This window comes from Crotalus tigris, unplaced genomic scaffold, assembly GCF_016545835.1.
Source record: "Crotalus tigris isolate CLP2741 ecotype Arizona unplaced genomic scaffold, ASM1654583v1 scf7180000020145.1122116, whole genome shotgun sequence".
Taxonomy (NCBI): Eukaryota; Metazoa; Chordata; class Lepidosauria; order Squamata; family Viperidae; genus Crotalus; species Crotalus tigris.
Window position 1 is genome coordinate 209,409 of NW_024097874.1, and position 22,299 is coordinate 231,707.

The 22,299-nt window shown below is 43.0% G+C and overlaps 1 protein-coding gene and 1 pseudogene across 3 annotated transcripts; one reads left to right on the forward strand and one right to left on the reverse strand.

The window, feature by feature from the left end:
- Positions 1-22,299, reverse strand: part of LOC120318249 — a 227,066-nt pseudogene that overhangs the window by 61,192 nt on the left and 143,575 nt on the right.
- LOC120318229 (zinc finger protein OZF-like) lies at positions 1,485-15,181 on the forward strand. 3 transcript variants are annotated; one of them, XM_039365654.1, is made up of 3 exons: positions 1,485-3,409; positions 6,264-6,270; positions 12,408-15,181. In XM_039365654.1, exons 1-3 carry the CDS (start codon positions 1,627-1,629, stop codon positions 13,738-13,740), a joined length of 3,123 nt encoding a protein of 1,040 aa, XP_039221588.1. In that variant the 5' UTR covers positions 1,485-1,626; the 3' UTR covers positions 13,741-15,181. The 3 variants fall into 3 exon arrangements, with proteins under 3 accessions (XP_039221588.1, XP_039221587.1, XP_039221586.1); XM_039365653.1 differs by lacking the exon at positions 6,264-6,270 and having other exon boundaries at positions 1,485-3,326; positions 12,486-15,181; XM_039365652.1 differs by lacking the exons at positions 1,485-3,409; positions 6,264-6,270 and adding an exon at positions 9,054-9,157 and having other exon boundaries at positions 11,807-15,181.

Here is a 22,299-nt window from a genome sequence, read left to right on the forward strand (position 1 = left end):
AATTAATCAATTTCAATTTCTTGCAGGGAAAAAAAAGATCTCGCAAAATTGGAATTGATTGATTGAACTTTTTAGTCCCACCCAGTCTGCCATTACCACTGCAGCCACACCCACCATATGGGTCACACCTACCCAATGGGCCACGCCCACCTGGTACCTGACGATATGTAAGTGGGTTTTGGATTGCAGTTTGGGCACTTGGTCTCTAAAAAGTTCACCATCATTGGTATAGAGTCTCCTGCCTGAGCAGGAGATTGGACCAGAAGACCTTCAAGGTCCCTTCCAACTCTATTATTCTATGTTCTGTGTTCTATTCATCTTAATTACTGAGATTCTACCCAACATTTGCCATATTAAGAATTTGTGATTGATCCAAAGCAAAAAGAGAATTTTATGATTGAATGGATATGTGAACTTGGATCTCGATAATGTTCAATGTGTCAAATGAATCATAACTAGTATAAGATGTTATTCTAGCATTGTGGCATATTTGCTTTTTACCTGTAATCAACACTTCTTTCCTTTTTTTGACATTTTCTGCAACCATTATATAAATGATTAAAGTTATACTTTTATTTGAATCTTACAGACAAAGAGGATGCCAGTAAGAACAGTCTGGAAAACTAATAACAACAACCAACATTGAAAAGAAAAACAAATCGAGCCAGAAATTAAAATATTTTCTATTTCCTCCAGAAAACCATATAATTCTTCTCCTTCTCCAGCAGGTGAGAGACAAAAGAGAGGAAATTAAGAAGAGATTTCAAGTTGGAAAAAGTGGAGTATGCAGAACTCAAAGATACATTTCATGAAAGGTCAAGGAAGATTATTTTTACATTCAGAAAAAGAGAGTAATATCTGGCAGTCAGTCGGGAGGAAAAGGTCAATTGGATAGACACATAGGGCAGACAGTAATGCTGACCTCGCCCTGTGAGGAAGGAAACAGTATTTGCAATCAAAGCACCACTAAACAAGGGATCACACATAGTGGAAAAACTGCACCGATGTGCATATTGTGGGAAAAGTGCAGACTTCAAATCATGGCTGATTATGCATGAAATGATCTACATTGGAGAAAAGCCATACAAATTCTCTGAATGTGGTAAAAGTTTTGGCCAAAACAGTTCCCTTATGGTTGATGGAAGGATCCACACACAGCAACTTGGTGAAATACCAGAGGACATACACCAGGGAGAAATCATACGAGTGGCCAAATTGTGGGGAAAATTTCAGTCAGAATTCCCACCTGGTGAACCATTAGAGGACTCAGGCAGGAGAAAAATCATATGACTGTCCAGATTGTGGCAAAAGTTTCATTAGAAAATTCCACCTAACGAGACACCAGAGGACACATACAGGAGATAAACCCTTTGAATGTCCTGATTGTGGGAAAAGTTTCAGTCAAAATTATGACCTGGTGATACATCAGAGGACTCACACAGGAGAGAAACTGTACAAGTGCCCAGATTGTGGGGAAAGTTTCATTCAGAAATGCCATCTAGTGAGTCACCAAAGGACTCACACAGGAGAAAAACCATATGAGTGTCCAGATTGTGGTAAAGGTTTCACTCAAAAATCTCACCTAGTGAATCACCAGAGGACTCACACAGGAGAGAAGATATATGAATGTCTGGATTGTGGGAAAGGTTTCATTACAAAATTCCACCTAACAAGACACCAAAGTCACACACAGGAGACAAGCCTTTTAAATGTCGTAATTGTGGGAAAAGTTTCAGTCACAATTCCAGCCTCATGAAACACCAGAGCACTCACACAGGAGAGAAACCTTTTGAGTGTCCTGATTGTGGGAAAAGTTTCAGTCAGAATTGTGACATGGTGATACACCAGAGGACTCACACAGGAGAGAAATTGCATGAGTGCCCAGACTGTGGGAAAAATTTCGTTCATAAATCCCACCTAGTGAATCACCAGAGAACTCACACAGATGAGAAACCGTATGAGTGTCTGGATTGTGGGAAAAGGTTCAGTCAGAATTCCCACCTGGTGAACCACCAGAGGACTCACACAGGAGAGAAACTGCATGAATGCCCAGATTGCGGGAAGCGTTTCAATCACAAATCCCACCTAGTGAATCACCAGAGAACTCACACAGGAGATAAACCTTATGAGTGCCCAGATTGTGGCAAAAGTTTCAGTCAGAATTCCAACCTGGTGAATCACCAAAGGATTCACACAGGAGAGAAACCCTATGACTGTCCTCATTGTGGGAAAAGTTTCAGTCACAGTTCCAGCCTAGTCATACACCAGAGGTCTCATACAGGAGAGAAACCTTTTGAATGTCCTATTTGTGGGAAAAGTTTCAGTCGGTATTGCAGCCTGGTGAACCACCAGAGAACTCACACAGGAGAGAAACCCTTTGAATGTCCTGATTGTGGGAAAAGTTTCAGTCACAATTCCAGCCTAGTGAAACATCAGAGGACTCACAAAGGAGAAAAACCGTATGAGTGTCCTGATTGTGGGAAAAGTTTCAGTCACAATTCCAGCCTAGTGATACACCAGAGGACTCACACAGGAGACAAACCTTTTGAGTGTCCTGATTGTTGGAAAAGTTTCAGTCACAATTCCAGCCTGCTGATACACCAGACAATTCATACAGGAGAGAAACCTTTTGAATGTCCTGATTGTGGGAAATGTTTCAGTCACAATTCCAGCCTGGTGAAACACCAGAGGACTCACACAGGAGACAAACCCTTTGAATGTCCTGATTGTGTGAAAAGTTTCAGTCAGAATTCCAGCCTGGTGAAACACCAGAGGACTCACATGGTAGAGAAACCCTTTCAATGTGTCGATTGTGGGAAACGCTTCAATCTCAATTCCAGCCTGGTGATACACCAGAGGACTCACACAGGAGACAAACCCTTCGAGTGTCCTGATTGTATGAAAAGTTTCAGTCAGAATTCCTGCCTGGTGAAACACCAGAGGACTCATACAGGAGAGAAACCCTTTCAATGTATTGATTGCGGGAAACATTTCAGTCTCAATTCTAGCCTGGTAATACACCAGAGGACTCACACTGGAGAGAAACCATTTGAATGTCCTATTTGTGGGAAAAGTTTCAGTCAGTACTGCAGCCTGGTGATACACCAGAGGACTCACACAGGAGAGAAACCATTTGATTGTCTTGTTTGTGGAAAAAGTTTCAGCCAGAATTCCAACCTGGTGAAACACCAGAGGACTCACACGGGAGAAAAACCCTTTGAATGTATTGATTGTGGGAAACGTTTCAGTGTGAATTCTAGCCTAGTGATGCACCAGAGGACTCACACAGGAGAGAAACCGTTCGAATGTCCTATTTGTGGCAAAAGGTTCAGTCAGAATTCCAACCTGGTGATACATCAGAGGACTCACACAGGAGAGAAACCCTTTGAATGTCTTGATTGTGGGAAAAGTTTCATTAAAAATTTCCACCTCATGAGACACCAGACGACTCACACGGGAGTGAAACCTTTCAAATGTCCAGTGTGTGGACAATACTTTAGGCATAAATCATCCCTTATTGCCCATAAGGAAATCCACATGAGGCAAAAGTTGATGAGTTTAGAGAAGGCTTGAATTTTATTTCTCATCTCTCATTAGGAGACTATTTGAATTCTTGTCAATTCTTAGTCAAACACATCTCCACATTACTCATGTAGGTGAATAGAAAAAAAAATCTTAGTTTGATAAAGGCTAACTTCCTGTTTTATGATTATTAGCAGAAGTTTTTTGATATTTCCTTTTTCAGAAGTTGTTGAACTCCTCAAAAAGGCTTTTGAGTGGTGTTTTTTCTATATTGATTATGGAATTCCAACATGTGGAGTTTCCGTCTTCTACTTTGGTGTCCTCCAGATTTTGAGCACCAGAATTCCTGAGCCACCATGGAAGAAGTCCTCAAGATACAATTGTAATGGGGTCTGCCAATTATGGTTACATGTTGCAATGGTTATTAAGCGAGATTACCTTACTTAACTGCCCCCACTACCTTCTCTCCCTGATGAAGCCGTTAAATGAATGTGCAAGTCACTAAGCGGAACAGTGACTACCTCCGGATTAGGGGAAGCTCTTGGAGGCCTACCCTGCCCTACCCCAATTTTTGGGTTTGTGCCTGGAATTCATCCCTGGGCCATGTGGACTTGTGGAAACAGCTGCTATTTTGCCATGCCTGTCTCTGCGTCAAAATGGTAGCTGCTTCTGGATTACTGTTGCATGGGAGTGGGACAAACTGTTTTGCTAACTTAACACTTTGTAGACCATGTTAAGGAATTGTGGGTGACTGCCTCTGGGAGATCTCCAAAAGGACAGGCCATATATCCCTGGGATGCATGATAAATGAGCAAGTACCACTTGAGCCAGTATTGTGCTGTAACTGCCAAAAAACACCAACGCAGTCCTAGGCTGCATCGACATGAATAGTGTCAAGACAACAAGAAATGATAGAATTGCTTTACACTGTGCTGGTGACACCATGATACAAACAACCCTATGATGCCATGGTTCTGTGAATTTAGAGGCTCTTTAGAAAATAAGTACCATGAACTTGTTTCTGGTAAAGGGACTCTTAAAAAAACAGTTATTTTATTCGGAAAATTAATATAAAGTACAGATTCTGAAAAAAGATTTTTTTCAAAATCAAAAGGATAGTGAAAACATTTTTTTAGAAAATGTGCATTAAAAAAAGAAAAACAGATTTACGTAAATTATACCCCACTTGAATATTCATAAATATATTGGAGCAATATTAGTTTCTTCCCCTTGTGTAGCAGGCCCAAAATTTATAAACTTCTATCTCTGTTTATAATCAATTCAACGTTCATCTATCTATGATATGTAAAGGCAAAGTAATTAACAGGTGAACCAACAGCGAAGCTAAACATCAAAGCACTTTATTAACAATCTACAGAGAATGAGGTAGCTGGATGGAGTCACTGTAGGCGTGAGCTTAAATGGACTCCAGAAGATGGTAGAGGACAGGAAGGCCTGGAGGAACATTGTCCATAGGGTCACGATGGGTCGGACACGACTTTGCAACTAACAACAACAATTGCATTTAACTTGTATAAAGTTTAGAACAACTTCTTATTTACCACAAATCACCAGAATTATTGTCTCTTGATTCTTATTAATATAACTTTTCCTTAAGATTTTAGTTGAGAACAATAAGCCAACAATTGGTTGATCCATTTTCCCAAAAAAGTCTAGTCCAAATTATTTTTCAGTTAGATATGGTATGGTATGGGAATGGTAAGTCCATTCCCCAGTTACCGCCAACTTCTTAAAGTCCAGCTCATCACGTAAAGTCTGTTCACTCCAAATCCTAGAACTTACATCCCTTTCAGCCTTCTTCAACCAATCTGCAGTTTCCAAGCCATGGTGAGGAGACTTTTAAGAAGTGACTGTGCTCCTCATGGCAGCTTCTTGGGAAGAGCTCTGCTCAAAAAGCCATCCCTTTTAGGGAGTGAGTCATCCATTTGTGTGCTCTCATCAGTCCCAAACGAAGGGGACCTCCCAGAGTAGAAATATTTTCCCCCACCACAATCCTTCACATTCTTCTGGGTAATCCACCAGCTGGGTACAACAATTTCCTCCCCATGGTGCTTCCAGCAAATGACATCCACTGCAAGTGGCTTTTTTTCTGGGTGTAATAGAAATAATCCTCTGTCAGGGAATTTCACAGCAAGTTTCCAAATGAAGTCAGAGACATTGACACAAATTTGTAGTTTATTTACATAAATATATTTAACATTTATATTTACAGCAAACAAGGCGGTCAGGAACACAGGAACATCATGAGGTAAATTCAAACAGCACATAGAACGCACAGAAGGGGAAAAAAGTGGGAAAATGGGAAACTCCCCCTTTACACACACAGCAACCAATCATAGCTCAGATTGCCTCACACAGGAGCCAGCACTCTCCAATAAACTACAACTCCAATCAACTACAACTGTTACAAGTTTGTAACAGAATTCTGATAATGCTATGAATTCTGCTTCAGCTGTGGAAATGGCAGTGGTAGTCTGTTTTTTAGATTTCCAATCATTGTACAATTTTACTGTTCCAGTTACTAAATTTAATATCCCAACACCCTTCCAATTTTTAGCTGGATGGATTTTAAACCAATTGTTTCACAAGATCCTTGTGTTTCTGTATACTTAATGGCTTTGTCATGAGGTCAGCTAAATTATTTTCTGATGGACAATAAATTAGGTCTATTACATTTTCTTTCACTACTTCTCTGACATTACATTATTTTATGTCAACAGGCTTCTGGTTTTTACTCTCTCACCTGTTGCCATTTCTGTACATGTTACGTTATCCTCAAGTACTGGTAAAGATCCTTTCACTTCAATATCGAAATCCTTTAATAATTCTACATACCATGTCATCTCTGAACACAATTCTGATAGCGCTATGAATTCTGCTTCAGCTGTAGAAATGGCAATGGTAGTCTGTTTTCTAGATTTCCAACCAACTAGTGCATTTGCAAACATTATAACAAATCCTGACATTGACTTTTTATCTTATACATCATCAGCCCAAACTGTCTACAAAGCATTTCAATTCCAATTCACTTGACGGTTGTAAATGCAATTCTAAATCCATGGTTCCTTTTAAATAACACAGAATTCTTTTAATTCTTAACCAGTGTTGTTGTGTAGGTTTTTATGTGTAGGGGCTTAAAATGCTGACTAAATTGGTAATATCTGGATTTTACCATTGTGATAAATATGGTATAACAGATGTTCTATGACTGCCTGATAACAGTTCTGAATTACAAACTGTTCTATTTTTGATGGTTTGAAAATCTGGTATCATGGGAGTTTGCACACTTTTACAACTTTCCATATTTTTTTAACATTCTATTTTCTTCTTTTTACTTAGAATAGGGGTGTCAAACTGCCAGCCCGTGGGCTGGTTGCATCATGCAGAGGCCGTGCCCATCCGAGCTCCAGTAATGCGAAAAAAGTCAGGACACATCGCAACACGTCACGTGACTTGTCAAGTTTGACACCCGTGACTCAGAACATATCCTCCTTCTTGTAATTGCTTTATTTCTACTTCTAAATAGTTCTACGATGAACTATAGCAAGAACTGGATATGTCTAGTCTAATAGAGAGATGGACTAGGGGTGACATCATAGCAGTCTTTCAATATTTCAGGGACTGGTGCAGAAAAAGTGGGATGGACCTATTGTCCAAAGCACCTGAGAGCAGAATAAGACAGAGGGAGACTTATCAAAAAGAGGTGCAACCTAGAATCAAGGAGAAAGTTCCTTTCAGTGAGAATAATTAATCAGTGGAAATGCTTTGCTTCCAGACGTTGTGGGTGCTCCATCAGTGGAGGCTTTTAAGAGGAGATTGGACAGCCACTTGTCTGGAATTGTATAGGGTCTCCTTGGAGAGTTGCTGTCTTCCAACTCCTTTTATGTAGTTCTGTAAGAACTTCATAAACCTTTAGACCAGCGAAACGCTGTAGACATAGTTTACTTAGATTTCAGTAAAGCATTCGACAAAGTAGACCACATTCTACTGCTTGGTAAGCTAGAAAAAGGTGGAATAGACAACATCACCACAAGATGGATTTCTAGCTGGCTGACAAACCATACTCAATAAGAAGTGCTCAATGGTACTACATCCACTTGGAGGGAACTAAGCAGTGGGGTACCACAAGGCTCCGTTCTAGGCCCAGTACTCTTCAATATCTTCATCAATGACTTAGATGAGAGAATAGAAGGGGAACTCATCAAATTTGCAGGTGACATTAAACTGGCAGGAATAGCCAACATCCCAGAAGACAAGCTCAGGATTCAAAAAGATCTTGACAAACTGGAACAATGGCCCCTATCCCACAAAATGAATTTTAATGTGAAGAAAAGCAAAGTTTTACATTTAGGCAGGAAAAATCAAAGATATAAGGAAAGATTAGGTGAGAGGGACCTTGGAGTCCTAGTAGACAATCACTTGACTATGAGCCAACAATGTGCAGCAGCCACCAAAAAAGCTAATACAGTCCTGGGTTGCATAAACAATCATAGAATCAAGATCACGTGAAGTATTAGTACCGCTTTATAAAACTCTAGTGAGACCACACCTGGAATACTACAACCAATTTTGGTCACCATACTACAAAAAAGATGTTGAGACTTGGAAAAAGTTCAGAGAAGAGCAAATAAGGCCTGGAGACTAAAACATATGAAGAATGGCTGCAGGACTTGGGTTTGGCTAACTAGTCTAAAGAAAAGAAATAGGGGTGACATGATAGCACTATATCAGTATTTGAGAGGCTGCCACGAAAAAGAGGGGGTCAAGTTATTCTCCAACGAACCAGAGGGCAGGACAAGAAACAATGGTTGGAAACTAATCAAGGAGAGAACCAACTTGGAATTAAGGAGAAACTTCCTAACAGTGAGAACAATTAACCAGTGGAACAGCTTGCCTTCAGAAACCGTGGGCGCTCCACCTCAGGAGGTTTTTAAGAAGGGACTGGACAGTAATAATAATAGTAGTAGTAGTAGTAGTAGTAGTAGTAGTAGTAGTAGTAATAATAATAATAATAATAAAAAATAGTAAATAATAGTAAAGTTGGAAGGAACCTTGGAGGTCATCTAGTCCAACCCCCTGCTCAGGCAGGAAACCCTATACCATTTCGGACAAATGGCTGTCCAGTCATTTGTCTGAGGTGGTATAGTTTCTCCTGTTTCGGGGGCGAGGGGGACTAGAAGACCTCCAAGGTCTCTTTCAATTCTATCTATTCAATTCCATTCCTATTCCCTTCTATTCTATAAGGCTCAGCACGCAGCCAATCTTCACAAACTACGTAACTTCACATTTCAGTATTTCACTTTGATCAGTTGAAAAGGTAGGTTTGCTAGGAGTCGAAAACGACTTGATAGCATTTAATCAGTGAAAACATCTTGCAAAAACGCCTTAGGTAGAGACAGAACAAGGGTTTCTTCCGCCTCCTATCCGGAGCTGGCAGTCAAATACAGCGTAAACAGAGGACTCTGTGGTTCAGCTTAAAGGAGTTAAAACCATCGAGTACAGCCTTGCTAGAAAAGATGGGAGGAGAGGAACTTCTTCCGGATCACTCATGAATGGAGGCTGGTGTGCAGAGAGGCCTTTGTGCTCTTTCCAGGGTCGAAGCAGCAGCTGGAAGGTGAGTGGAGGGCAGGTCGGAGGAGAGGCCGGGAGCAAGCGGGGCTGTTTCGTTTCCTCCATGGCGTCCAAGCAGAGAAGCAACTAGGCTGAAGCATCTCAGCTGCTGCTGCTGCATTTTCCTTCCCTCCCCAATTTTAAAGTCCACTGGTGCTGCACGCGGTTAAACTGGGGGCTACGATTTTCTGCTGGTGGGAAGATTTAAAAAGTCTCCTTCAAGTGAAGGTTGCTTCCTTGGGAACGGCTTCCCTCCAGAAGTTGTGGGTGCTACATCAATGGAGGTTTTAAAGAAGAGATTAGACAGCCATTTGTACGGAATGGTATAGGGCAGGGGTAGGCAACCTTGGCTCTTTTATGACTCGTGGACTTCAACTCCCAGAATTCCTGAGCCAGCATGGCTCAGCTTGGAAACCTCTCCCTTTCCCCTCAGCATGGCTGGCTCAGGAATGGTGGGGGTTGAAGTCCACGAGTCATAAAAGAGCCAAGGTTGCCTACCCCTGGTATAGAATATCCTGCCTGAACAGGGATTGGACAAGGTCCCTTCCAACTCTGATATTCTGCAGTTTTTTGGTCAACAATATCAGACTGGTCTGCATCTGCTCTCTTCTGAGGTTTTTGGTTTTTTACTTCCATGTCTAGCGAACAAACACGGTGTTTCCTATTGGTGCCCCATCTATGTATTAACCAGCTTCCACTGTGCTTAACCCAGCACTTTGTTAAAAAAAAAAAGAAGCTATTGAGAACTTTTTGGGGTGTTCAGTTGTCCTTGCTTACCACTTGTTCCCTGAGACTTTAAAGTTACAATGGCATTGTGAAAGCAGACGTACACCTGATCCACAAATTTGTTATTACCATAGCACAATCAGTCTTACTTCAGCTGTTCCTGTGGTTATGAAGGTGCAGGGAAATGAGTTGCACCAATTCAGGTGTTGCCAACTGCTGCACATTTATGATGGTTGCAGCGTACGACACCATGATCCCCATTTGTGACCTTCTCACTAGCTTCTGAACAGCAAAATCAATGGGGATGCCAGCAGGAAGTTGCAAGTCACGGTCATGTGAAATTGCCTTTAAAAACTCACAGTGATTTGTTTTAACAACTGTAGAAGAACAGATAAGTTGGCACTGTCAGTGTGACATTGTGCTTAATCATTGGGCTGCTTAGTGATATAGATATCGGTTCCAATTGTGGTAGGTAAGTGAGGATTACTTGAATTGGGATGTCACCAAAGTACTTGTGGGCAGTATTTTCTGCCCTTATTTGGAGCTGAGGACTGCCATGGGCAAAACGGGTGCTTCAAATCTTGCAGAGGCTTTAGGCATCATTTCACCAGTCAAGGGACCCACATTTAACACACACCTCAATGCTGGAGACAAGCAAACTCATACAACTTCAGCCTTTATAGATGATGATCAATTGATCAAGGGACTTGATTAGCAGCACTTGGCTGCTACTTAGCCTCTTCATACCGATGGAAGCAGTGAGAGTGTTTTACGTTTTTCACTTTTCGCTTCTTCACTTCAGCTTTCTTTTTGTAAAAAAAAAATGATGACATGGGTGTAATATAGACATGTCAAACACAAGGCCCGGGGGCTAGATGCGGCCCACGAAGTGGTTTCATGTGGCCCGCGAAGCCATCCTTGAAACAGTGAGGGAACGGCCCCCACTGCCTTGGCCCTGGCCCAGGGCAGACGGCCGGGAGCCAATGTACAATTTTGTGGTAGCCATCTATGCTGAAACGCATTCAGTCTCCCTCTGACTTTGCCCTGGTACCCATCATGAACAATCTGGCTAAGGAGAACAAGCACAGCAGCAGCAGCCTTGAGGAGGAGGTAAGTGCAGCTGGGCATCCCCTTGGGGAAGTGGGGCTGGGCTTGGGTGCCTGAGGGTGCCTGAGGGCCAGGCTGGGCATTTGACCTCTGCTGCCCAGGGCTCTGGGCAGCCTGCACCATCATCCAGTCCCCCCCCCCCACATGGCTGGAGAGGAATAGTGAGGCTCCTCCAGTGGACCATGCCTTGGCATTTGCCCTGGTCCCACCCCCTTCTGCCAGAGACGCTCAGATCTGTCCCACTCCTGCCTAGGTCCCAACAGGCACCATTGACGCGAACATTGTAGAGCTGGCCATGCCCACCCATTAGGCCACACCCACTCCATCCACGCCCACCCAATAGGCCGCACCTACCCTGGCCACACCCATCCGGCCCCCCTAGGGCAACTGCAATGCTGATGCGGCCCTCAGTGAAATTGAGTTTGACACCCCTGGTGTAATATGTCATGTGCTGTTGTTCATCTGAGGTCATATTTACCCATTTTTAAGAACTGCAAAGGACCAGATGATTTTTTAATATATCCTGATATGTAAAATAGAACTCAAAGAGGAGTACTTTCTGTTTCACATAACTGTATTTGATGATAACCCTTTGCAAGGCTAAAAATTTGTGATTGACCCGAGTCAACAAGTGAATTTCATGATTGAATGGCTATTTTGGTAGTCAAACGAGTCATAATTAATGTAAGAGATTATTCAAGCTTTGTGGCATGTTCGCTTTTTCATTGTATACATTACAAAAGTAATGTATACTTTTTTTCACATGTTCTGCAACCATTTTATAAAAAATAAATTTAACATTTCCGTTTGTATCTTACAGATGCCAATAAGAGCACACTGGACAACTGAGAGTAACAAGCAACATTAAAAAGCAAAGCAAATTGAGGCAGAAATAAAAATATTTTCCATTTCCTTCAGAAAAACCACACAATTCATCTCCTTCCCCATCAGGTGAGAGACAGAAAAGAGAAGATCAAGAAGAGATTTTCAGCTGGAAGAAGTAGATTATGTAGAACACAAGGATACATTAAATGAAAAGATCAAAGGAGATCATTTTTCCGTTCGGAACAAGATGGAAAAATCTGGAAGTCAGTGGGGATGAAAAGGTCAATTGGATAGTCACATAGGACAGACAGTAATGCAGGCCTCACCCTGTGAGGGTTTAAATCAATGTACCACTAAACATATATTTTGACCTCAAGCAGATCAGTGGTGGAAAAGATCCATAGACGTGCCTATTGTGGGAAAGCAGACTTCAAATCACAGCTAATTATGCAGGGGAGATTCCACTCTGCAGAACAGCCATACAAATTATCTGAATGTGGTAAAAGCTTTGGTCAGAACAGCTCCTTTTTGGCTCATGGAATTATGCACGCAGGAGAGATACCCTACAAGTGCTTCCAATGTGGTAAATGCTTTAGTGAAAACAGCAACTTGGTGATACATCAGAGGACTCACACCAGGGAGAAGCCGTATGACTGTCCTGACTGTGGGAAAAGTTTCATGGCAAACCCCCACCTGGTGATCCATCAGAGGACTCACACAGGAGAGAAACCCTTTGAATGTTCTGACTGTGGGAAAACTTTCAGTCAGAATTGCAATCTGGCGATACACCAGAGGACTCACACAGGAGAAAAATCATATGAGTGTCCTGATTGTGGGAAAAGTTTCATGACAAATTCTCACTTGGTGTTACACCAGAGGACTCACACAGGAGAGAAACCCTTTGAATGTCCTGATTGTGGGAAAAGTTTCAGTCACAGTTCCAACCTAGTAAGACACCAGAGGACTCACACGGGGGAGAAACCTTTTGAATGTCCTGTCTGTGGGAAAAGTTTCAGTTATACTTCCAACCTGATCAGACACCAGAGGACTCACACAGGAGAGAAACCATTTGAATGTCCTGATTGTGGGAAAAGTTTCAGTCAGAACTCTGACCTGGTGAATCATCAAAGAATTCACACAGGAGAGAAACCCTTTGAATGTCCTGATTGTGGGAAAAGTTTCAGTCAGAATTCCCACCTAGTGATACATCAGAGGACTCATACAGGAGAGAAACCCTTTGAATGTCCTGATTGTGGGAAAAGTTTCAGTCAGAATTCCCACCTAGTGATACACCAGGTGACACATACAGGAGAGAAACTCTACGAATGTCCAGAGTGTGGGAAAAGTTTCAGCTACCGTTCTAACCTGATGAAACACCTGAGGATTCACACAGGGGAGAAACCATATGAGTGTCTAGAGTGTGGGAAAAGTTTCAGTTCCCATTCTAACCTGGGAAAACACCAGAGGACTCACACAGGAGAGAAGCCGTATGAGTGTCCAGAATGTGGGAAAAGTTTCAGTTACCCTTCTGTGCTTGTGAAACACCAGAGGACCCACACAGGAGAGAAGCCCTACAAGTGCTCCCAATGTGGTAAATGCTTTACCGAAAATGGCAACTTGGTGATACATCAAAGGACCCACACGGGAGTGAAACCGTATGAGTGTCCGAATTGTGGGAAAAAATTCAGTTACCATTCTGACCTGGTGAAACACCAGAGGACACACACAGGAGAGAAACCGCATGAGTGTCCAGATTGTGGGAAAGATTTTAGCACCCGTTCTAACCTTATAAATCATGTAGTTTTACACACAGGGGAAAAACCTTTCATATGTCCAGTCTGTGGACAATTCTTCAGGCACAAATCATCTCTTATGGCACACAAGGAAATCCACATGAGGCCAACATTGATGAGTTTAGAGAAGCCTTGAATTTCATTTCTGATCTCCCATTGTGAGTGTAGATGAGAAATTGACTCCTTGAATTCTGGCCTGATTCTTTTTTTAGTCAAACATGTTTCAGGATTAGGCTTGTAGGTGGACAGAAAGAAGTAGAAACTATTAGTTTGATAAAAGCTAACTACCTGTTTTTCGTTTTCAGCAGAAATTTCTGGATATTTCCTTTTTCAGAAGTTACTTAATTCCTCAAAAAAGCTTTTGGGCGGCATCTTTTGTATATTGATTAAGGAATTCTACCTTGTTGTCCTCCAGATGTTGAGCCTCAGAATTCCCCAGCCATCATACAAGTAGTCCTTTGGCCTACCAATTACAGTTTCATGTTGCAACAGCCGCTAAAGGAAGACTGCTTTTCTTAACTACCCCCAACCCTTTGCTCTCCCTGATGCAGCCCTTAAATGAATGTATGAGTTGTTAATGGTACACTGGCTACCTCTATGTTGGGGGCATAGTGTAGGCCCAGTCTTGGCTTCCAAAGGCCTCCCCTATCCCAACCTTTGGGTCCCCACAGATCTTTGCTTCCCTCACAGAGTCCACCTGGGACTTTTCACTCCCACTGGGTTTCTGCAATCCTTAGGCCTGACTCCCACCCCACCAGGCCTCCTCCTCCTTACCTTTTGATGATCTCTGAACCTCATGTTGGGGAAGGAGGGGAGGACACACATCCCTGGGCCACATGACTGTATCATGGAAGTAGCTGTTATTTTCAGTGTGCCTGGGATTCATAGACCTGTGGAAGCAGCTGCCATTTTGCCACATCTGCTTCTGGGTCATGGTCATGGAGAAACTGTTCTATTTTGCTACATTAACACTGTTGAGACTCCATTAGGGGATTGTGGGTACACTGAAAATGATGGCTGTCTCCAGGAGATCTTCAAAAGGTAAGTGTGTTGGGTGACAGGCATGTGGGGAGTAGGCCCAAGGCCCAGTGAAAACAACAATATAGAATTTCACATGTAAAGGCTAATGTGCCTTGCAGATAAACCTGATGGAGAAGAGCTTTTAGGAATATCCCCGAAGATGCTTTTTCATGAGGCAACTGGACTTCGTTTTTCTTTGAAGACCTTTCACTTCTCATCCAAGAAGCTGCTTCAGCTCTGCCTGGATGGTGGAGAATGGAAGGATTTATATTCCTTGAAGACAGCTGGTCATTTGCATTCTTTTAGGGCAGGGGTGTCAAACTTGCAACGTCATGTGACGTGTCGTGACATATGACTTTTTTGCCATTTCTGACAATGGAGTGGGCGTGGTTTCGCTATGCATTGTGTAAGAATTAATAGCTTTTGACAAAGAAAAAATTAGGTAGTGTCAGTGTTGCTATGAACATTAGGGCAGGGCAAGACACTCAGAGTGCCCTCAAATTGTGATGTGCAGTGAATACATCTAATAAAATTGTAATGTAAAGCCCTTTTCTCAATTCTTGCTCAGTGATGAAGTCTCCACAAATACAGTACATTTCTAACACACTACAATTGTTAAACTACCTGTAATCTGTCTGTTTTCCATTCTGCAACTCTATGACTAATCTGTCTTCCTCAGCTTCTCATCCCTCTCATTATAAATTTAAAATTTTCAGTTTCAATCTTACATCTGTCCAGCCATTCTATGCCTTTGATGATGTGAGCTGCAGTTAGGCTTCTGCCTCCTAATTTATTGTTGCATTGCTATCTTTTATCCAATCCTAAATTCTATGAATGTATTTCTTTATGCACAGTTAAACAATCACAACAGCTAAACTGGATCTGTTCTGATTGGCATTCGTCTCAGATTCAGGGATGGTTGAGGTCCCCATGGATAGAGAGATGGACACAAATGTTTTGAAATCCTGGGATGAATTGCTTTAACATAAGAACATGGTTAATCAGCCTGAAAGCTGATTCTGAGTGTAACACTTGGGGTATTTGAAGTGCTATGACCCCTTCTTGGTTCTTCTGGGCCCTGCCCCCCCCCAATTTTATTCTTTTTTTAAAAAAAGATTGAGAACTTCTCAATTGATTAAAGCATGTTTCTGTTTTCAATAATGTTTCTGCAGAAACAAAAATGATGGGTAGCTGTAACAGAAGTCAGCATGGGTTTGTTAAAAATAGATCACGCCAGACAAAATTTATTGCCCTTTTTTAAATAAAGAAACTACATTTGTGGATCAGCAAAATGCTGTGGAGATAGTATACTTGGACTTCAGCGAGACATTTGACAAGTAGACCACAACTTACTTCTTGGTAAGATAGAACAATGTGGGATTGACAGAACCGGCACCAGGTGGATTGGCAATTGGCTGACAAATCACACTCAGTGGATAGTCCTCAATGGAGTGGGGTACCTCAAGATTCGGTCCTGGGCCCAGTACTCTTCAACATTTTCCTAAACCAGCGATTCTCAACCTGTGGGTCGCGACCCCATTTGGGGTCGAGCGACCATTTCACGGGGTCGTCAAACAACGCAGTCCACCATTTTTTCCCCTTAGCTGTGCTATTCCCTTTTATTCTATTGGCTTTTGAAAGCCAATAGAATAGACTCTCTAGAATAGAGTCTAATTCTATTGGCATTCAAAAGCCAATAGGAATTGTCCAGGCTGTCTCTGCCCTGCTGAGCCCGCCAAAAGTCCCATTCTGCAAACGGTGCTGCAAGTTGTCTGCAGCGAAGGCGAGCTGTCTGGAAGTTTCCACCCCTCCCTGCTGAGCAACTACTAAAAATGTAAGTAAAAGAGGGCCAGGGGTGAGAGGTGGGAGGCCGGCGGGCGCAGGAAGGGTTGCTGGTGCGCGTGGGGTCCGGCGGGTGCCTTACCTCCCTTGGGCTAGGCCAGCTGGTGGCCCAGCCAATGGTCACCCTGTGCCGTCGCTGCCCCTTGCCAGCTACGCCTCGGCTATGCATGTGCGGCGCTCCCGGGCAGGGAAAGTCCTTGACTTACAACCGGTTGGGTAGGCCTCGACTTACAACTGGTTGGGTAGTCCTCGACTTATGACCAGTTGGGTAGTCCTCGACTTACGACTGGTTGGGGGTCGCGGCATTAAAAAGGTCGAGAACCACTGTCCTAAATGATCTAGATGAAATTCCTCAAATTTGCTGACAACATCAAGTTTTGGGGTAAAGAGCCAACGTTTTAAAAGATAGGCTCAAGATCCAGAAGGATCCTGACAGACTTGAGCATTGGGCCAACAAAATGCAGTTTAATGGTGAGAAAAGTGAGGTCCTGCACTTAAGCAAGAAAAACGAATTGCACCGATAATAGAATAGCTAGATTTTTTTTTTGAACCAACACGAACAGCAAGGTTAAACATCAAAGCGCTCCGTTCACCGTTTATTATTGTATTTAAGTTGTATAATGTCTACACTGGCTTCTTCTTTACCAAGAATCACCAGTCATTTTCTCTGATCTGTCCAGAATCTAATATCCTTGTTTGATTCTTAATAATAATTTTTTTTTCCTTAAGATATTGCTTGAGTCATTTCCCAATAATTGTGTCTTATTACCCAAAATCATAAACCTCTATTGTCGATCCATTTTCTCAAAAAGGTCTAGTCCAAATTGTTTTCCAATTAGATATGGTCAGTCTATTCCCCAGATACCACCACCTTTTTTATAATGATAATAATAATAACAACAATAATAATGTTGGAAGGTACCTTAGAGGTCATTTAGCCCAACCCCCTACTGAGGCAGGAAACCCTATATACCATTTCAGATAAATGGCTGTCCAGTCTCTTCTTAAATACTTCCAGTGTTAAAGCATTCACCGCTTCTGAAGGCAGGTTGTTCCACTGGTTAATTGTTCTAACTGTCAGGAAGTTTCTCCTTAGTTCTAGGTTGCTTCTCTCCTTGGTTAGCTTCCACCCATTGCTTCTTGTCCTGCCTTCAAGCGCCTTGGAAAATAGCTTGACTCCCTCTTCTTTGTGGCAGTCCCTGAGATACTGGAACACTGCTATCATGTCCCCCTTCGTCCTTCTCTTCATTAAACTAGACATACCCAATTCCTTCAGTCCCCTAATCATCTTTGTTGCTCTTTTCTGTACTCTTTCTAAGAGTGTAAACATCTCTTAAGACAGTCCAGTTCATCACGCATCGAATCTATTGACTCCTAAATCTTTGGGAGCCACAGGAAATCAGTCATAAAGATTTAGGATATAGAGAGGTTTTGATCTCCACTGAGAGCCACACCCCTTTTTTAAAAAGTGCAGGAATCTTTAGATCAGCGTCCAATTCGCAAACTAACACCTTCCAAATGTTCTTCTCCAGCTGCCTAGGAATAATCGAGGCTGAATTTTTACTCTGGAAATTGGGAAGACTGCATTAGTCAGATTCAGGCTCCTCGTTAATACAGATAGGGAACTAATATTGCATGTTCCATTATTCTATTAACAGCATCCAATTAGCAAGCTGACCATCATTTAGGGACTCTGCACATCAGTACAGATCCTGAGCTTCTGTATCCCAGAACCTAATTAATTTGTGTAGCAGGGGGCACAGGGTGGCAGCACACAGCTGCGGCGATGCTCGCCTTTCTACTGGGTGTGGGGGTCCCTGGGGTTGCGGTGCTCGGTCAGAAGTCGGGTGCAAAGTCCCAGAATGGCTGCTGGACTTGGGAATCGTCCAGAAATTGGCAGGTGGAGGGGGGGGAGAGAGAGAAAGGAAGAGAGAAGGAGAGAGAGAAATACTTGCTCAATCCGTTGCCGCCATAGCCAGATAATTCCGGGCAGAGCATCCAGCCTGGAATGGAAGAGCTGATCCGGGGCCTGGGGGAGGAAGGATTGTTGTTGTTAGTTGCAAAGTCATGTCCGACCCATTGTGACCTCATGGACAATGTTCCTCCAGGCCTTCCTGTCCTCTACCATCTTCTGGAGTCCATTTAAGCTCACGCCTATGCTTCAGTGACTCCATCCAGCCACCTCCTTCTCTGTCGTCCCCTTCTTCTATTGCCCTCAATCTTTCCCAGCATTAGGCCCTTCTCCAGTGAGTCCTTCCTTCTCATTAGGTGGCCAAAGTACTTGAGTTTCAACTTCAGGATCTGGCCTTCTCAAGAGCAGTCAGGGTTGATCTCCTCTAGGATTGACCGGTTTGATCGCCTTGCAGTCCGGGGGACTCGCAGGAGTCTTCTCCAGCACCATAGTTCAAAGGCCTCCATTCTTTGTCGCTCAGCCTTTCTTATGGTCCAACTTTCACAGCCATACATTGCAACTGGGAAAACCATGGCCTTCTCCAGTGGATCACATTTTGTCAGAACTCTTTGCTATGACCTGTCTGTCTTGGGTAGCCCTGCACAGCATAGCTCATAGCTTCATTGAGTTACGCAACCCCTTCGTCATGACAAGGCAGTAATCCATGAAGGAGGAGGAAGGATAAAGAAGCGCAATAGAGAGGTGGGAGAGGAGGGGATAGTGGAGACAAACAGAGAAGGAGGCAAAGTAAGTTGTGAAAAAGGTGAAGGAAGAGAGGCGACAGAAGAAAATGCAGGACCAGAAAGAAAGTGGAGAAAAGACGAATAAGGAAGGGGGTAAGAAGAAAGAGGGGGAGAAGGGAGATAATCAGAATAGAAATGGAAGGACCTTGGAAGTCTTCTAGTCCAACACCCTGCTTAAGCAGGAGACCCTATACTATTTCAGATAGGTGGTTATCCAGTTTTTTTTCTTAAAAACCTCCAGTGATGAAGCACCCACAACTTTTGAAGGCAAAGCTGTTCGACTGGTTAATTGTCCTCACTTTTAGGAAGTTTCTCCTTAATTCCAGGTTGCTTATCTCCCTGATAAGTTTCCATCCATTGTTTCTCGTCTTGCCTTCGGGTGTTTTGGAAAATAAGTTGACACCCCTCCGTCTTCTCTGTGGTGGCCCCTTAAATATTGGAATACTGCTATCATATCCCCTCCCCCCCCAGTCCTTCTTTTCTCTAGACCGGCCATACCCAATTCCTGCAACTGTTCTTCATATGTTTTTCTCTCCAGGCCTTTAATCCTCTTAGTTGCCCTTGGCACTTTTCCAAAGTCTCAACATCTTTTTTGTACTGTGGTGACCAAAACTAGATGCAGTATTCTAGATGTGGCCTTACTAAGGCTTTATAAAGCGGTACTAATACCTCACGTGATTTTCATTCTATGCCTCTGTTTATACACCCAGGATTGTATTAGGTTTTTTTGGCTGCTGCCGCACACTGCTGGCTCATGGTTAAATGGTCGTCCACTAGGACTCCAAAGTCCCTCTCATAGTTACTGTTTTTGAGCCAGGTTTGGCCTAATCTGTACTTGTACCTTTGGTCTTTCCTGCCCAGATGTAAAACCTTGCTTTTCTCCACATTAAATTTTGTGTTGTTGGATAGGACCCATTGTTCAAGCTTGTCAAGATCTTAAGGCAGGGGTCTTCAAACTTGGCCCTTTTATGACCTGTGGACTTCAGCTCCCAGAATTCCTCAGCCAGGCACACAGAATTCCTCAGCCAGGCAGGACTGATTGAAATGTAAGAGGAGCAAGTGACAGAGAGAGAAAGAGTAAGGCCCCCTAGGGAGACAGGAGAGCCAGAGGACGGCAGAGGTGAGTCTGGTGCATGGGGCATGTGCGAGTGACCAAAAGTGGATGGACACCCAGAGTGAGGGATAGGGAGAGAGAGACATTGAAATGCCAGGTAAGTGATTGTGAGAAGGAAAGAGCAGAATAACAGAATATCAGAGTTGGAAGTGTTGAAGGAAAAGTCTTCATCATGGTTCAATCCAAGCTGGGAATAAACAACATGGCGACTGCTTTAGAAAGAAGGTTGCAGTTTATTGAAGAGGAGAGATAGAAAGATCGCTCTGGAAAAAAAAGAGAGAGAGAGCACAGGTAGGAAGTGGGTTTTTATACCCTCTGGAGCCTTTTGTCTGGAGCTGTTTCTTGTTCCTGTTTGAGGCTTTGTATTTCCTGTGTCGTGTATTCTGACCTGACTCTGGGTGTGCCCTTTGGCATCTGTGAGTTAATCCTATTATGTCCTGTTTTAGACTTTGGGTGGGGTATGTGGATTTTAGGTGTCTTTGTCTTTTTAATCTTCTAGCTGGGGGCTTCCAACCTTCCTGGATTATTTACATCTGCATTTGTACAGAGCTGGTTTCTGCTTGGGGGAGGGAGAAAAAAAAAGAAAACTGGGCATGCTTTTCTGCCTCTTTAAGATCCTTTGAGAAAACATATTTTTCTGCCCTTTTAATATTTCCTTCTCTGGGGGGCTGACTTCCCATAGAAGTTGAAGCTCTTCCAATCAACTTCCTGCTCAGGCAGGAAACCCTTTACCACAGCTTAATTGCCTGGAGAAAGGGACAGAAAGACTCTTTTATGGGAGTGCTATACCTGAAAAGATAAGTAGGGTCAAGCTTCTACCTTTAAGCTTCTTTCTCTTGCAAAACTAAGTGTTCATGAATTGTCTTGCACTCCTAAGATTTGACTTCTGTTTGCCTATTGTTCTCCCCTCTCTTCTCGCTTTTTGCATACGAAGCTTCTGCTTTGTTTCCACAGCGATGAGTGCATGCTTGAGACGCCTGAATGAATAGATTAGGCACATAGAACATCTAGCATGGACCTCTTGATAGAAAGTCTATCAATGTGTGATCGTTAGAATCCAAAACAATTTGACAGCGCATAATCAATAGTAAAAAAAAAAACCTTGCAACTGTCTTAGGTAGAAACAGAACAAGGTGAATTTCGGATCTATGTCACTAGATGGCGCAAATTGATAAGCAAGCGCCCGCGCTAGACAAGTGTCACTGCAAATATAGAGTATCCGTCATTGAGGCCAAAGGAGTTGAAACATTCGAATGTTAGATTCCTAGAGGGGATTTGGAGAAGAGGAGGAGAACAGCAGAGGAACTTCCGGCTCACGGCCGAAAGGACTGAGGCTAGGAGGGCGGATCTCCTGGTCTTCCCAGGGTGGAAGCAGCGGCTGAAAGTGAGCTGAGAACAGGCGGAGGAGAGGCTGGAGGCAAGTAGGGCTGTTTGGGTTTCCCCGGGGTATAAAAGCAGAAAAACAACGAGGTTGAACCATGTCAGCTGCTACACATTCCTTCCCTCCCCAGATTTTATTCCATTGGTGGTGAAAGCTTTAAAACTGTTGCCTTTAGTTTTCTGTTGTTTGGGAGATATAAAAAGTCTCCTTCGTGTTAGAGTTGACTCCTTGTGATTTTTATGGGCATTTGGGGGGGGGGCAACAATTTGAAACTGATCTGCTAGCGCTGTCTTCAGGTATTTTGTTTTCACTTCCCCTATCTAGCAAACAAACACGGGATTTCCAAGTGGTGCCCCATCCATGTACTAACCTGACACAACTGTGCTTATCCCAGGACTTCTTTTAAAATAGCTGTTGAGCACCATTTGGGATGTTCAGATGTATAGACAGTCCTTGCTTACCACTCGGCTTTCAAAGTTACAGTGGTGCTGAAAAAGAAGACGTACAACTTTTCTTCAAAGTTGTGGCCATCACACTTATTTGGGGGTGGCACTGGCTTAGATTCACAATTGTTGCGGTGGCCCACAGTCTTGGACTTTCCATTTGGAACCTTCACAATTGGCTTCCAAGAATCAAATCAATTG

Bases quoted from the DNA above. Each gene is read 5' to 3' on its own strand.
- LOC120318229 (XM_039365654.1), top strand. From the start codon at position 1,627: ATGTCTGGATTGTGGGAAAGGTTTCATTACAAAATTCCACCTAACAAG.